The sequence below is a fragment of the Pongo pygmaeus genome, chromosome 8, assembly GCF_028885625.2.
Source record: "Pongo pygmaeus isolate AG05252 chromosome 8, NHGRI_mPonPyg2-v2.0_pri, whole genome shotgun sequence".
Classification (NCBI taxonomy): domain Eukaryota; kingdom Metazoa; phylum Chordata; class Mammalia; order Primates; family Hominidae; genus Pongo; species Pongo pygmaeus.
Window position 1 is genome coordinate 94,550,713 of NC_072381.2, and position 14,530 is coordinate 94,565,242.

The 14,530-nt window shown below is 44.1% G+C and overlaps 1 protein-coding gene across 1 annotated transcript; it reads left to right on the plus strand.

Annotated features, from left to right (window-relative positions):
- Positions 1-9,349: 9,349 nt before the first annotated feature.
- IFIT5 (interferon induced protein with tetratricopeptide repeats 5) lies at positions 9,350-13,624 on the plus strand. Its single transcript, XM_054503510.2, has 2 exons — positions 9,350-9,594; positions 12,021-13,624. The coding sequence occupies exons 1-2, from the start codon at positions 9,590-9,592 to the stop codon at positions 13,462-13,464; spliced, it is 1,449 nt and encodes a 482-aa protein (XP_054359485.1). The 5' UTR covers positions 9,350-9,589; the 3' UTR covers positions 13,465-13,624.
- Positions 13,625-14,530: the final 906 nt, after the last annotated feature.

Here is a 14,530-nt window from a genome sequence, read left to right on the forward strand (position 1 = left end):
ATAGCAGTACAGAGTCAATTAAAGGTTAGTTTTCTTCATGAAGATGTTTTAAGTTTAATTCAATGTGAAAGGGTTCCAAGGAGTTTATCTTGTTTTATGCCATTTTATTTGAAGCACTACTTACTAAGTCATTTGCTGATATTAATCTAGTTAAATCAAGAAATATTACATGAAAATGTTGCTAAATCAGAGATCATGGGTAACAATCACCTTTGATTATGAATAATCACATTTTATTGAAAGGCAAGGCACAACAAATAACATTATAAGAAGGAAAAAATAAAGAAGCAATGTTATTGATCTTTCATTCTTGTATATGTTTTAGGGGAGAATATACTAGTTTCTTTTAGTGGCTGTAACAAATTACCACAAACTTGGTGACTTAAAATTTCACAGATTTATTTTCTTACTGTTCTGGAGGTCAGAAATCTGAAATGGGTTTCAATGAGCCAAAGTCAAGGTATTGATGCAGCTACACTCCTCCAGAGGCTCCAGGCAGATAGCCTTTTCCAGCTTCCAGAGGCTGCCTGAATTCTTTCATCCATTTTAAAAACCAACAGTGTAGTAGCCTCAAATCTCTCTCTCTGCTTCCTTCTTCACATCTCCTTCTCTCCTCTGACTCTTTTGCCTCTTTTTTCTAAGGATGCATCAGGTCCACCTGCATAATCCAGAATAATTGCCCCATCCCCAAATCCTTGATTTAATAAAATCTGCAAAGTCTCTTTTGTTATGTAAAGTAGCATGTTCACAGGTTCTGGAGACTTGGCCATGGATACGATGGGGGGGGCGGCATTATTCTTACCACAGAGCACCCCAAGAAAATATCCAAATTTTGGGCTTCCAATCCATTTTGCTTCAATTATTTAATATTTTTACTCCTTCCAGTAGACACTGATTTCATCCATTGTCCTTAAGAAGGTAGGACACAGATTATGGCACATCTCACATTAAATGCTAAATTTTCGTTGAAAATACATTTTTTGATTCAACTTTTATTTTAAATTCAAGGGTACATGTGCAGGATATTCAGGTTTGTTACATAGGTAAACGTGTGCCATGGTGGTTTGCTGAACAGATCATCCCATCACCAACAGATCATCCCATTGAGAGGTGAAGCTGGCTGGGCTTCTGGGTTGGGTGGGGACTTGGAGAACTTTTCTGTCTAGCTAACGGATTGTAAAACAGACCAATCAACACTCTGTAAAATGGACCAATCAGCAGGATGTGGGTGGGGCCAGGTAAGGGAATAAAAGCAGGCCACCCAAGCCAGCAGCGGCAACCCGCTCGGGTCCCCATCCACACTGTGGAAGCTTTGTTCTTTCGCTCTTTGCAATAAATCTTGCTGCTGCTCACTCTTTGGGTCCGCACTGCCTTTATGAGCTGTAACACTCACCGCGAAGGTCTACGGCTTCACTCCTAAAGCCAGCGAGACCACAAACCCACCAGGAGGAACAAACAACTCTGGACACGCCACCTTTAAGACCTGTAACACTCACTGCAAAGGTCTGCGGCTTCACTCCTGAAGTCAGCAAGACCACGAACCCACCAGAAGGAAGAAACTCTGGATGCATCTGAACATTGAAAGGAACAAACTCTGGACACACCATCTTTAAGAACTGTAACACTCACTGCGAGGGTCCGCAGCTTCATTCTTGAAGTCAGCGAGACCAAGAACTCACTGGAAGGAACCAATTCCAGACAAATTTTGGTGACCACGAAGGGACTATCGCCCATTGCCAAGCGGTGAGTACCATTGGACCCCTTTCACTTGCTATTCCATCTTATTTTTCCTTAGAATTCGGGGGCTAAATACTGGGCACCTGTCGACCAGTTAAAAGCGACTAGTGCGGGCGCCAGACTAAAGACACGGGTGTCAGGCTTTCTGGGAAAGGGCTCTCTAACAACCCCCAACTCTTCGGAGTTGGGAGCGTTGGTTTGCCTGGAACCAGCTTCCACTATTCCTGTACTTCCAGGCTGAACCAAGGGTTGACAGGGAGGAAAGCCATTCAGCTCCGGGGTCCTGACAACAAGTTCATTGACCCTGCGGCCATGAGTGGAACTCTCAAAGTCATGTCGCCCAAGTGAGACTCGCCCATCTATTCTATCTACCCTAACCCTTGCCTCCTGGGTCCTAATGCCTGCCAGACAAACTTCCTCTTGCCTCTCTTCTCTGAGGCTAGTCCCGCTTCTAAAAACCACTCCCTGTCTCTGGTGCTCTTCTAGTTTCTCCTATAAGAATGATTTCTAGTATAAACTTCCGGACTCTGTTACCATCTTTAGGCACCCAGGCTCACCAATGAGAAAGACATTGATGGGCCCAAAGCCCCATCATATGGGGGACTATCTGGAATTTTAGGATCCCTCCTCAGACAAGCAGGCCTAACAAAAGCTATTCCTGAAGCTAGAATACAGGGAGCCTCAGAAAATTGTATCCTTCCTATTCATATAAACGAAGACAAAAGGCATTACTCTTCCAACTCTGGAGCTCCCTTCCCTCCCTCAGGGTATGTCATAACATCTTTATAGGACATGGGTAAGGTCCCAATACCAACAGGAGAATACTTAGAACTCTAACAGGTTTTAGAGAATGCGTTGGTAAGGGCTACTAAGTCCGATTTTTCTCGGTCCTCTTTGTGGTCTAGGAGGACAGGCAAGGGTGCAGGTTTTCGAGAATGTGTAGGTAAGGGCCACTAAATCCAACCTTCCTCGGTCCTCCTTGTGGTCTAGGAGGAAAACTAGTGTTTCTGCTTCTGCATTGGTGAGTGCAACTATTCCAATCAGCAGGGTCCAGGGACCATTGCGGGTTCTTGGGCAAGAGGTGTTTCTGCTCCTGCATCAGTGAGTGCAACTATTCTGATCAGCAGGGTCCAGGGACCGTTGCAGGTTCTTGGGCAGGGGGAGAAACAAACAAACCAAAATCACGTGCGGTTTTGTCTTTCAGATGGAAAACACTCAGGTATCAACAGGCTCACCCTTGAAATGCATCCTAAGCCATTGGGACCAATTTGACCTGCAAACCCTGAAAAAGAGGTGGCTCATTTTTTTTCTGCGCTATGGCCTGGCCCCAATATTCTCTCTCTGATGGGGAAAAATGGCCACCTGAGGGAAGTATAAATTACAATACTATCCTGCAGCTTGACATTTTCTGTAAGAGGGAAGGCAAATGGAGTGAAATACCTTATGTCCAAGCTTTCTTTTCATTAAAGGAAAATACACAACTATGCAAAGCTTGCAATTTACATCCCACAGGAGGACCTTTCAGCTTATCCCCATATCCTAGCCTTCCTATAGCTCCCCTTCCTATTAATGATAAGCCTCCTCTAATCTTTCCTGCCCAGAAGGAAATAAGCTAAGAAATCTCCAAAGGACCACAAAAACCCCAGAGCTATTGGTTATGTCCCCTTCAAGCTGTAGCGGGTGGAGAATTTGGCCCAACCTGGGTACATGTCCCCTGCTCCCTCTCTGATTTAAAGCAGATCAAGGCAGACCTGGAGAAGTTTTCAGATGATCCTGATAGGTACACAGATGTCCTACAGGGCCTAGGGGAAACCTTTGATCTCACTTAGATGTCATGCTAGTGGTAGATCAAACCCTGGCCTTTAATGAAAAGAATGTGGCTTTAGCTGCAGCCTGAGAGTTTGGAGATACCTGGTATCTTAGTCAGGTAAATGATAGAATGACAGCCCAAGAAAGGGACAAATTCCCTACTGGTCAGCAAGCCATCCCCAGTATGGATCCCCACTGGGACCTCAACTCAGATCATGGGGACTGGAGTCGTAAACGTCTGTTGACCTATGTTCTAGAAGCACTAAGGAGAATTAGGAAAAAGCCCATGAATTATTCAATGATGTCTACCATAACTAAGGGAAAGGAAGAAAATCCTTCTGCCTTCCTCAAGCGGTTATGGGAGGCCTTAAGAAAATATGCTCCCCTGTCACCTGAATCACTAGAGGGTCAATTGATTCTAAAATATAAGTTTATTACCCAATCAGCCACAGATATCAGGAGAAAGCTCCAAAAGCAAGCCCTGGGCCCTGAACAAAATGTGGAGGCATTATTAAACCTGGCAACCTCGGTGTTCTATAATAGGGACCAAGAGGAACAGGCCGAAAAGGAAAAGCAAGATCAGAGAAAGGCCGCAGCCTTAGTCATGGCCCTCAGACAAACAAACCTTGGTGGTTCAGAAAGGACAGAAAATGGAGCAGGCCAATCACCCGGTAGGGCTTGTTATCAGTGTGGTTTACAAGGACACTTTAAAAAAGATTGTCCTATGAGAAACAAGCTGCCCCCTCACCCATGTCCACTATGCCGAAGCAATCACTGGAAGGCACACTGCCCAAGAGGACAAAGGTTCTCTGGGACAGAAGCCCCCAACCAGATGATCCAACAACAGGACTGAGGGTGCCTGGGGCAAGCGCCAGCTCATGTCATCACCCTCACTGAGCCCCGGGTATGTATAACCATTGAGGGGCAGAAAATTGACTTCCTCCTGGACACTGGTGCAGCTTTCTCAGTGTTAATCTCCTGTCCTGGACAGCTGTCCTCAAGTTCCATTACTATCCAAGGAATCCTGGGACAGCCTGTAACCAGGTATTTCTCCCACCTCCTCAGATGTAACTGGGAGACTTTGCTCTTTTCACATATCTTTCTTGTTATGCCTGAAAGTCCCACACCCTTATTAGGGAGAGATATATAGCCAAAGCTGGAGCTATTATCTACATGAATATGAGGAATAAGTTACCCATTTGTTGTCCCCTACTTGAGAGGGGAATCAACCCTGAAGTCTGGGCATTGGAAGAAACAAACTCAAGCTCTAGCCTTAAGCCTTCCCAAAGGATGAAACTTTTCTTTAAACATCACAGAGATAGCAGAAATAGCTCGTGGGGTCCTTACTCAGACTCGTGGGACAACCCCACAACCAGTGGCATACCTAAGTAAGGAAATTGATATAGTAGCAAAAGGCTGGCCTCACTATTTAAGGGTAGTTGTGGCGGTGGCCATCTTAGTGTTAGAGGCTATCAAAATAATACAAGGAAAGGGTCTCACTGTCTGGATACTCATGATGTAAATGGCATACTAGGTGCCAAAGGAAGTTTATGGCTATCAGACAACCGCCTACTTAGATACCAGGCGCTACTCCTTGAGGGACCGGTGCTTCAAATACCTATGTGCATGGCCCTCAACGCTGCCACTTTTCTCCCAGAGGATGGGGAACCAATTGAGCATGATTGCCAACAAATTAGTCCAGACTTATGCTGCCTGAGATGATCTCTTAGAAGTCCCCTTAGCTAATCCTGACCTTAACCTATAAACCGATGGAAGTTCATTTGTGGAGAATGGGATACAAAGGACAGGTTATGCCATATTTAGCGATGTAACCATACTTGAAAGTAAGCCTCTTCCCCCAGGGACCAGCACCCAGTTAGGAGAACTAGTGGCAGTTACCCGAGCCTTAGAACTGGGAAAGGGAAAAACAATAAATGTGTATACAGAGAGCAACTATGCTTATCTAATCCTACATGCCCATGCTGCAATATGGAAAGAAAGGGAGTTCCTAACCTCTTGGGGAACCCCCATTAAATAACACACAGAAACCATGGAGTTATTGCACGCAGTGCAAAAACCCAAGGAGGTGGCAGTCTTACACTGCCGAAGCCATCAAAAGGTGAAGGAGAGGGGAGAACAGCAGCATAAGCCACTGGCAGAGGCAGGGAAACACCAGCAGAAAGGAAAGCGAGAAAGAGACAGAAAGTCAGAGAGAGAGAGACAGAGAGAGGAAGAGAGAGATGAAGAAGTCAAAGAGAAAGAGAGATAGAAGTAGTAAAGAAAAAACAGTGTACCCTATTCCTTTAAAAGCCAGGGTAAATTTAAAACCTATAATTGATAATTGAAGGTCTTCTCAGTAACCCTATAACACTCCCATACCACCTTGCTGTCAGTGTAAACAAGGGCATAGCCCAAAAGCACTGAGGCCACTGACAACCAGTAGCCTTCCTATCAAAAATCCTTACCCAGCAGGTTTCCTAACAGGGGATCTAAATCTTAATTAATTACCACACAAAGGTCCGACCAGATCTAGGAGGAACTCCCTTCAGGACAGGACGGATAAATGGTTCCTCCTGGACAATTAAGGAAAAAAAAAAAACACAACGGGTATTCAGTAAATAATAAGGAAACTCTTGTAGAAGCAGAGTTAGGAAAATTGCCTAATAATTGGTCTGCTCAAATGTGCCAGCTGTTTGCACTCAGCCAAACCTTAAAGTACTTACAGAATCAGGAAGGAGCCATCTATACCAATTCTAAGTTAATATGGACTGAACGAGGTCTTATTAATAGCAAAGAATAATTGAAATCCCAAACTTACAAGGTTTTCAACTAACGTAAAGTTTGCTAAAAGTTAACAGTGTAACATGCATTATCCTACTACCACACACTCTCAAAGGATTACTCAGACAGTTCACATGAAATAACGAAATCTATTCTTACTCTACAATCCCAAACAGACTCTTTGGCAGCAGTGACTCTCCAAAACTGCCAAGGCCTAGACCTCCTCACTGCTGAAAAAGGACAGTGCAGCTTCTTAGGGGAAGAGTGTTGTTTTTACACTAACCAGTCAGGGATAGCACGAGATGCCGCCTGGTGTTTACAGGAAAAGGCTTCTGAAATCAGACAACGCCTTTCAAACTCTTATACCAACCTCTGGAGTTGGGCAACATGGCTTCTCCCCTTTCTAGGTCCTGTGGCAGCCATCTTGCTGTTACTTGCCTTTTTTGGGCCCTGTATTTTTAACCTTCTTGTCAAATTTATTTCCTCTAGAATTGAGGCCCTCAAGCTACAGATGGTCTTACAAATGGAACCCCAAATGAGTTCAACTAACAACTTCTACCAAGGACCCCTGGACTGACCTGCTGGCCCTTCCACTGACCTAAAGAGTTCCCCTCTGGAGGACACTACAACTGCAGGGCCCCTTCTTCGCCCCTGTCCAGCAGAGAGTAGCTAGAGTGGTCATCGGCCAAATTCCCATCAGCAGTTAGGATGTCCTGTTTAGAGGGGGGATTGAGAGGTGAAGCTGGCTGGGCTTCTGGGTCTGGTGGGGACTTAGAGAACTCTTCTGTCTAGCTAAAGGATTGTAAATGCACCAATCAGCACTCTGTCAAAATGAACCAATCAGCACTCTGTAAAATGGACCAATCAGCACTTTGTAAAGTGGACCAATCAGCTCTTTGTAAAATGGACCAATCAGCAGGATGTGAGTGGCACCAAATAAGGGAATAAAAGCAGGCCACCCCAGCCAGCAGCTGCAACTTGCTTGGGTCCCCTTCCAAGCCATGGAAGGTTTGTTCTTTCGCTCTTTGCAATAAATCTTGCTGCTGCTCACTCTTTCAGTCCCTGCTGCCTTTATGAGCTGTAACACTCACCGCGAAGGTCTACGGCTTCACTCCTGAAGTCAGTGAGACCACGAACCCACTGGAAGGAACAAACAACTCCGGACGCGCCACCTTTAAGACCTGTAACACTCACTGTGAAGGTCTGCGGCTGCACTCCTGAAGTCAGCAAGACCACGAACTCACCAGAAGGAAGAAACTCCGGACATATCTGAACATCGAAAGGAACAAACTCCGGACACGCCATCTTTAAGAACTGTAGCACTCACCGCGAGGGTCCACAGCTTCATTCTTGAAGTCAGCAAGACCAAGAACCTACTGGAAGGAACCAATTCCGGACACACCATCACCTAAGTATTAAGCTCAGCATCGCTTAGCTATACTTCCTGATGCTCTCCCTCCCACCACCCCCAACTCCAACAGGCCCCAGTGTGTGTTGTTCCCCACTGTGTCCATGTGTTCTCATCATTCAGCTCCCACTTAGAAGTGAGAACATGCAGTGTTTGGTTTTCTGTTCCTGCATTAGTTTGCTGATGATAATCATTGGAAATACTTGCTCTGTATTTAGATTTCATAAAACTTGCAACTTAAAAAAAGCAGAGTCGTATACCTAAGTTTTTCCAAATGCAAGTTTTCTATTAACTTGATTATCAGTTTTAAAATTTATATTAAATTAAAAATCAGGTTCTTAATAGCCACATGTGACCGGCAGTTTCTGTATAAGACAGTACAACTGTTAGAAGTGATTGCTTTAAATGAGGCACTCGCTTCAGGCACTAAGTCTTGGGGGGTGGGGGTGCCAGAAGCTCAGTGATCAAGGTAGACAATATTTAAATGCAGTATGTTTTTAAAAATTCAAAATCAGGCCAAGCATAGTGGCTCATGCCTGTAATCCCAGCACTTTGGGAGGCCACGGTGGGCGGAACAATATTTAAGGTTTAGAAAAATATTTGAGCCCAGGTGTTGGAGACCAGCCTGGGCAAATGACAAAACCCCACCTCTACAAAAAATAAATTAATTAGCCCGACATAGTGGTGAACGCATATAGTCCCAGCCACTCAGGAGGCTGAGGTGGGAGGATCGCTTGAGCCCTGAAGGTTGAGGCTGCAGTGAGCTGTGATCTCACCACTGCACTCCAACCTGAGCAACAGAGTGAGACCCTGTCTCAAAAAAAAAAAAAAAAAAAATCAAAATCAATGCAAAAGATGAATTATGGACAAGATATTGATGTTTTGAATACAGACATTAACTCAATCAGGGTAAGGCCCGTGTCTGTTTTCTTTATTGTTATATTGACAGTACTTTGAACAAAGTCTGGGTCTTACAGTTGTTTGTCAATATTTGCTGAATGAATTCAAAGGGGACAAAATGTTTAAGGTATGGGTGTTTGACATTTTTTGCCTAGATCCCCAATACCACTCTCGTCTTTATTGGGTCCTTATTACACAAAGCACCATTGGCGAAGGTATGGAAGAGAAGCAGTCTCCTACAATTATGGGTAAGAGTGGATTTTTAAAGCTATTTGGCAATATCCGTCAAAACTTAAAATGTATATAGATTTTAGCTCCAAATTTCTGTAGTTTACACCCAACAGAAATAACAGCATAGATGTATAGCATTGCAGTGTTGCTTGTTGAATCAAAAGACTGGAGTGGAAGCAAGGACTTCAGTTTCCGCCTATAATCCCAGCACCTTGGGAGGCAGAGGTGGGCGCATCACTTGAGATCACGACTGAGTGACACAGTGAGACGCTATCTCAAACAAACAAACAAACAGTTAAACGGGCAGCATGCCAACTCAGCGTACTCAGAGAGGCAGATAAAAGCCGAGACCAAAGAGCAGGAGCCCAGCTGCAAATTCAACTCCGAAAGACCCTGGACTCCGCAAACGTCTGGCCGCGGCTCTTGAGCTCTTAAGTTTCGGTTTCTGAAGCTTACGTTTAGTTTCGATTTCTTAAGTTTCGGTTTCTGAGCGCTCGGCATCTGATTCAATTTCCAGTTTCCTGTTCTTGCTGGGGATGGTGTCTCTCCTTTAACAAAGACACGCCCCGCGGCGGAGTCCCAGGGCCGCCGAGGCCTGGCGCGCACGCGCACGCGCACGCGCACGCACACGCCCACCGCGCGGGTTCCAGAGGTCCCAGGTGCTGAGGAGAGAGAGAACGCGAGGGACTGCGCCGCCCGGACGGCCTGCAGAGCGCTGCCATCATGAGGTAAGGGTTTTCCTCGGCCTCTCCTCCCAAGCCCTGCGTCGGCCTTTGTTTCAAACCGGGCTTCTTTTATTCATTTCCAGCGCAGTTCTGCGGCCTTTTCAGAGGCCGAGCCCCTAGCGCCCGGCAACCGGGCATCTGCGTTGGGGACCCTCCCCGGGCGCTCTGTCCCGGCGCGCGGCGTCTGAAGTCGGGCCTGTCGGGGAGGGTGGCCGAGTGCACGCTTCTCTGGAGTCCGGTCCCTCCCGAGCGCCTAAGGAGGCCGGTCAGGGAGGAGGAACAGGAGATGCTCCCCGGGAGCCTGCCCCATCCCTGGCGTCTGCGGTCGGGACTGTCAGGGCATGTGCCGGGCGACGCTCCCTTGGGAGGCCTGTCCACCCATCGCGACCCGACGGCTCTTCTCGGCAGCGGCGACGGTGACCGTTCTGGGCCCGCGGCCGCCGCCTCCGGGAAACTGATCAGCGCCTGCAGAGCCCCCAGGCGCTGTTCCGGGGGCCGCTGCTACGTGCCACGGGTCTCCTTAGGCCTGTCGCGTGCCTCTCTTTCCAGCTGCCAGTCCCTCGGTGTGGCATACGCGATTTCGCCGCAGCCCTCCAGGCGTCACATTCGCCTGCCACTGCCAGTTTGCCTTTCTGATTTCTGGGTCTGAGTTCTTCCCTTCCCGGGAGCTACCTCTGTACCAAGCACAGATTGTTATGGTCCCACCCAATCCTGCTGTTTTATGAGGATTTCTTTATCTGTCTCCTTTACTGATTTAGTATGATGGCGTCCTTTTCTTGATCATTTTGTATCCCCAGGGGCTAGCACCCTGCCCTGCACGTGGTTAGTGAACCTTCCGCATTTAATGAGTTGAGGAATGAGATATTAAGGTCTTGGACTCTAAAAGCAGATAGTCCCTTGTTCTAAATCCTGGCTGAACTGCTACTAGTTGAGTGACCCCAAAGTTTCTCAAACTCTGTGAGTCTGTTCCTTATTTGTAAAAATTAATGGTGTCCATCTCTTGGGACTGTGGAAAAGGACAGTAATAAATCCTATCAGTTGACTGCTTAGCACATAATACTTGCACAATAAATGTTAATTATTCCCATTATAAGTTAAAAAAAAAGTTTAAGTGCCACCCACACATCTAACTTTATTTTTGAGACGGAGTCTCGCCCTGTCACCCAGGCTGTAGTGTAATGGCTCCATCTCGGCTCACTGCAACCTCCGCCTCCCGGGTTCAAGCGATTCTCCTGCCTCAGCTTCCCATGTAGCTGGGATTACAGGCGTGTGCCACCACGCCTGGCTAATTTTTTGTATCTTTAGTAGAGACGGGGGTTTCACCATGTTGACCGGGCTGGTCTCGAATTCCTGACCTCGTGATCCGCCCGCCTCAGCCTCCCAAAGTGCTGGGATTACAGGCATGAGCCACAACGCCTGGCCACATCTAACATTTGTAAGAAAGGACAGTGCTATCAGGAAGGGGCTTGAAAACAACAATAACAACAACAACAAAAAAAACAAAACACAACAGCAACAACCACCACAAAAAAACAGAAAAAGACGCCCGGCGTGCACCGTATATATGCAGGATGGGGAGGAAAAGGGCTCAGCCCCATTGGGGACTGTCTCCCAAGGACACTGAAAGACTGCTTCTTCCTAGCAGAAGAACAGAATTACCGAAAGATACATGTTACCTCTTCTGATGCAATAGCTTCTATCTTATCAGCTTCCCAAAGACAAAGTTACAAAATTAAGTAGACAAAGTTTAAACAGTAAAAATTCTCATGGTGTCCAGTTATGCATAAATTCCAGAGCCTGGACAAACCACGTCAGTACCTGATTGAATGTCCCTTTGAGATCTTACAACCACATCCATAATACCTGAGCAGCCCTCCTCATCCTCCTTGGGCTGGGCTGGTAGAGACCTTCAAAACAGGTTTTTGTTTTAGGCAGGGGGCTGGTAAAGCCATGTTGTTGTGGATTTAAGCAGGCTGTAAGGACATGGCATGTCTTGCCCATATTTTTGGTACAATTACACTAGAGAAAGGAACAATTACCAAGGAGCAATTTTACCAGGTTTCCTAGTCAGGATCAGTACTCATAATACAGAAATGAAATTTTCTTATTAATTATTGAATATGTATATATTCATTCCTAATTTTCAACGGCTTAGTGATTGCCACAAGGAAATAGACACATGTAATACAGAAAGCTCTGTCATCTCTCCAGAACTGTTTTTGCAATAAATAGTGAGAATTGAAATGAAATATTTCTAGGATATAACTGTATATAGAAGAAACTCTAGTATAAAGTTATGGGAACCTAATGTTTTAACTGTAAGATCAAATAGGGATAAAATTAGTTGTTATGCAAAGAACAATATTTAAGGTTTAGAAAATTATTTCTTGTATTTCTTCAAAAATTAAAAAGTATTTTATCTTTGACAGTGAAATTCCTAAGGACACCTTGAAGGCCATTCTGTTGGAGTTAGAATGTCATTTTACATGGAATTTACTTAAGGAAGACATTGATCTGTTTGAGGTGGAAGATACAATTGGGCAACAGCTTGAATTTCTTACCACAAAATCTAGACTTGCTCTTTATAACCTATTGGCCTATGTGAAACACCTAAAAGGCCAAAATAAAGACGCCCTTGACTGCTTGGAACAAGCAGAAGAAATAATCCAGCAAGAACACTCAGACAAAGAAGAAGTACGAAGCCTGGTCACTTGGGGAAACTATGCCTGGGTGTATTATCACATGGACCAGCTTGAAGAAGCTCAGAAGTATACAGGTAAGATAGGGAATGTCTGCAAGAAATTGTCCAGTCCTTCTAACTACAAGTTGGAGTGTCCTGAGACTGACTGTGAGAAAGGGTGGGCACTCTTGAAATTTGGAGGAAAGTATTATCGAAAGGCTAAAGCGGCTTTTGAGAAGGCTCTGGAAGTGGAGCCTGACAATCCAGAATTTAACATCGGCTATGCTATCACAGTGTATCGGCTGGACGATTCTGATAGAGAAGGGTCTGTAAAGAGCTTTTCTCTGGGGCCTTTGAGAAAGGCTGTTACCCTGAACCCAGATAACAGCTACATTAAGGTTTTTCTGGCACTGAAGCTTCAAGATGTACATGCAGAAGCTGAAGGGGAAAAGTATATTGAAGAAATCCTGGACCAAATATCATCCCAGCCTTACGTCCTTCGTTATGCAGCCAAGTTCTATAGGAGAAAAAATTCCTGGAACAAAGCTCTCGAACTTTTAAAAAAGGCCTTGGAGGTGACACCAACTTCTTCTTTCCTGCATCACCAGATGGGACTTTGCTACAGGGCACAAATGATCCAAATCAAGAAGGCCACACACAACAGACCTAAAGGAAAGGATAAACTAAAGGTTGATGAGCTGATTTCATCTGCTATATTTCATTTCAAAGCAGCCATGGAACGAGACTCTATGTTTGCATTTGCCTACACAGACCTGGCCAACATGTATGCTGAAGGAGGCCAGTATAGCAATGCTGAGGACATTTTCCGGAAAGCTCTTTGTCTGGAGCACATAACCGATGATCACAAACATCAGATCCATTACCACTATGGCCGCTTTCAGGAATTTCACCGTAAATCAGAAAATACTGCCATCCATCATTATTTAGAAGCCTTAAAGGTCAAAGACAGATCGCCCCTTCGCACCAAACTGACAAGTGCTCTGAAGAAATTGGCTACCAAGAGACTTTGTCACAATGCTTTAGATGTGCAGAGTTTAAGTGCCCTAGGGTTTGTTTACAAGCTGGAAGGAGAAAAGAGGCAAGCTGCTGAGTACTATGAGAAGGCACAAAAGATAGATCCAGAAAATGCAGAATTCCTTACTGCTCTCTGTGAGCTCCGACTTTCCATTTAAATACATACTCTAGGAAATTAGCTCTAAGTTTTTCCCTCCATTTTGGGTTCTTCTGTTTTTTTTTTTTTATTGTTTTAATCCATTGTTTATTATAGAGCTAATATTTATTGAATAGTTATTGTGTACCAAGCATTGTACTAAATATATGCATTATGATGAATCTTGTGCGGTTTTCTTTCTTTTTTTCTTTTTAATTAAAATACTATAATCCGTTGAGAAATAGCAATATTCTAGCTATTGTAACTTCTAAAAATGGTATGGCCATTAGATCTGTGCTTTTTATCTCTGCTCTTTAAATTTCTCATATTATATAGTAAATATATTCCTACGTAAACCTTTCATACCTAGATCAAGAATACTCTTCCAGGAGTACAAAATTACATTATTGATAGTTAAGCTCTTAATTGTGTAGCTTGCAAAAGACAGCACTTTTTAGTTACAGATGTTTTGACTTTGAGGAGGATATTTAGCTATCAATCTAATAGTCACGTAAAATATCTTTTTTGTTGGAAAAAAGTTTATAATAAAAAAGTTTGTCATCTTTAGTGACTTCAATAAAATGAAAAAACTAGAAGAGGAGAAAAAGGATTTCCTCAAATTTTAAATATGTAACTTCAGGGATTCAATCCCCAAATGTTTATTAAGTAGCTAGAAATAATTTGTGGAAAAAAATGAATAATGGAAAATAGTGAGTCTCAAATTGTTCTCTTTTTTTTTTTACTAAAACAAATCTGCAATGAATCTAGATGAATTTCCAACTAAAATTACAATATTTTTAGATTAAAATTATTGAGATATAAAGCAGCCATTGGGAAATTGGGAGAAATGATAAAGAAATGGAAAAAGATGTCCCTAACCTACACCCATAGATTACCAAGGTTTCAGTGTACTAGTTTTGAATCTGTTCTGAATGGAGTTTTTATAGCCTCAATTTCTGGCCTTTGGCTATTTTAGCATTTCAAAGTGACTTCTATGAAGCTTTTTTTTTAAATGTGAAATTTTCAGAATGTTGTTTTTTTTCATGTAGATACTCCAGGAAGAGTTAAGCGCTGCTTTCAGTTTTAAT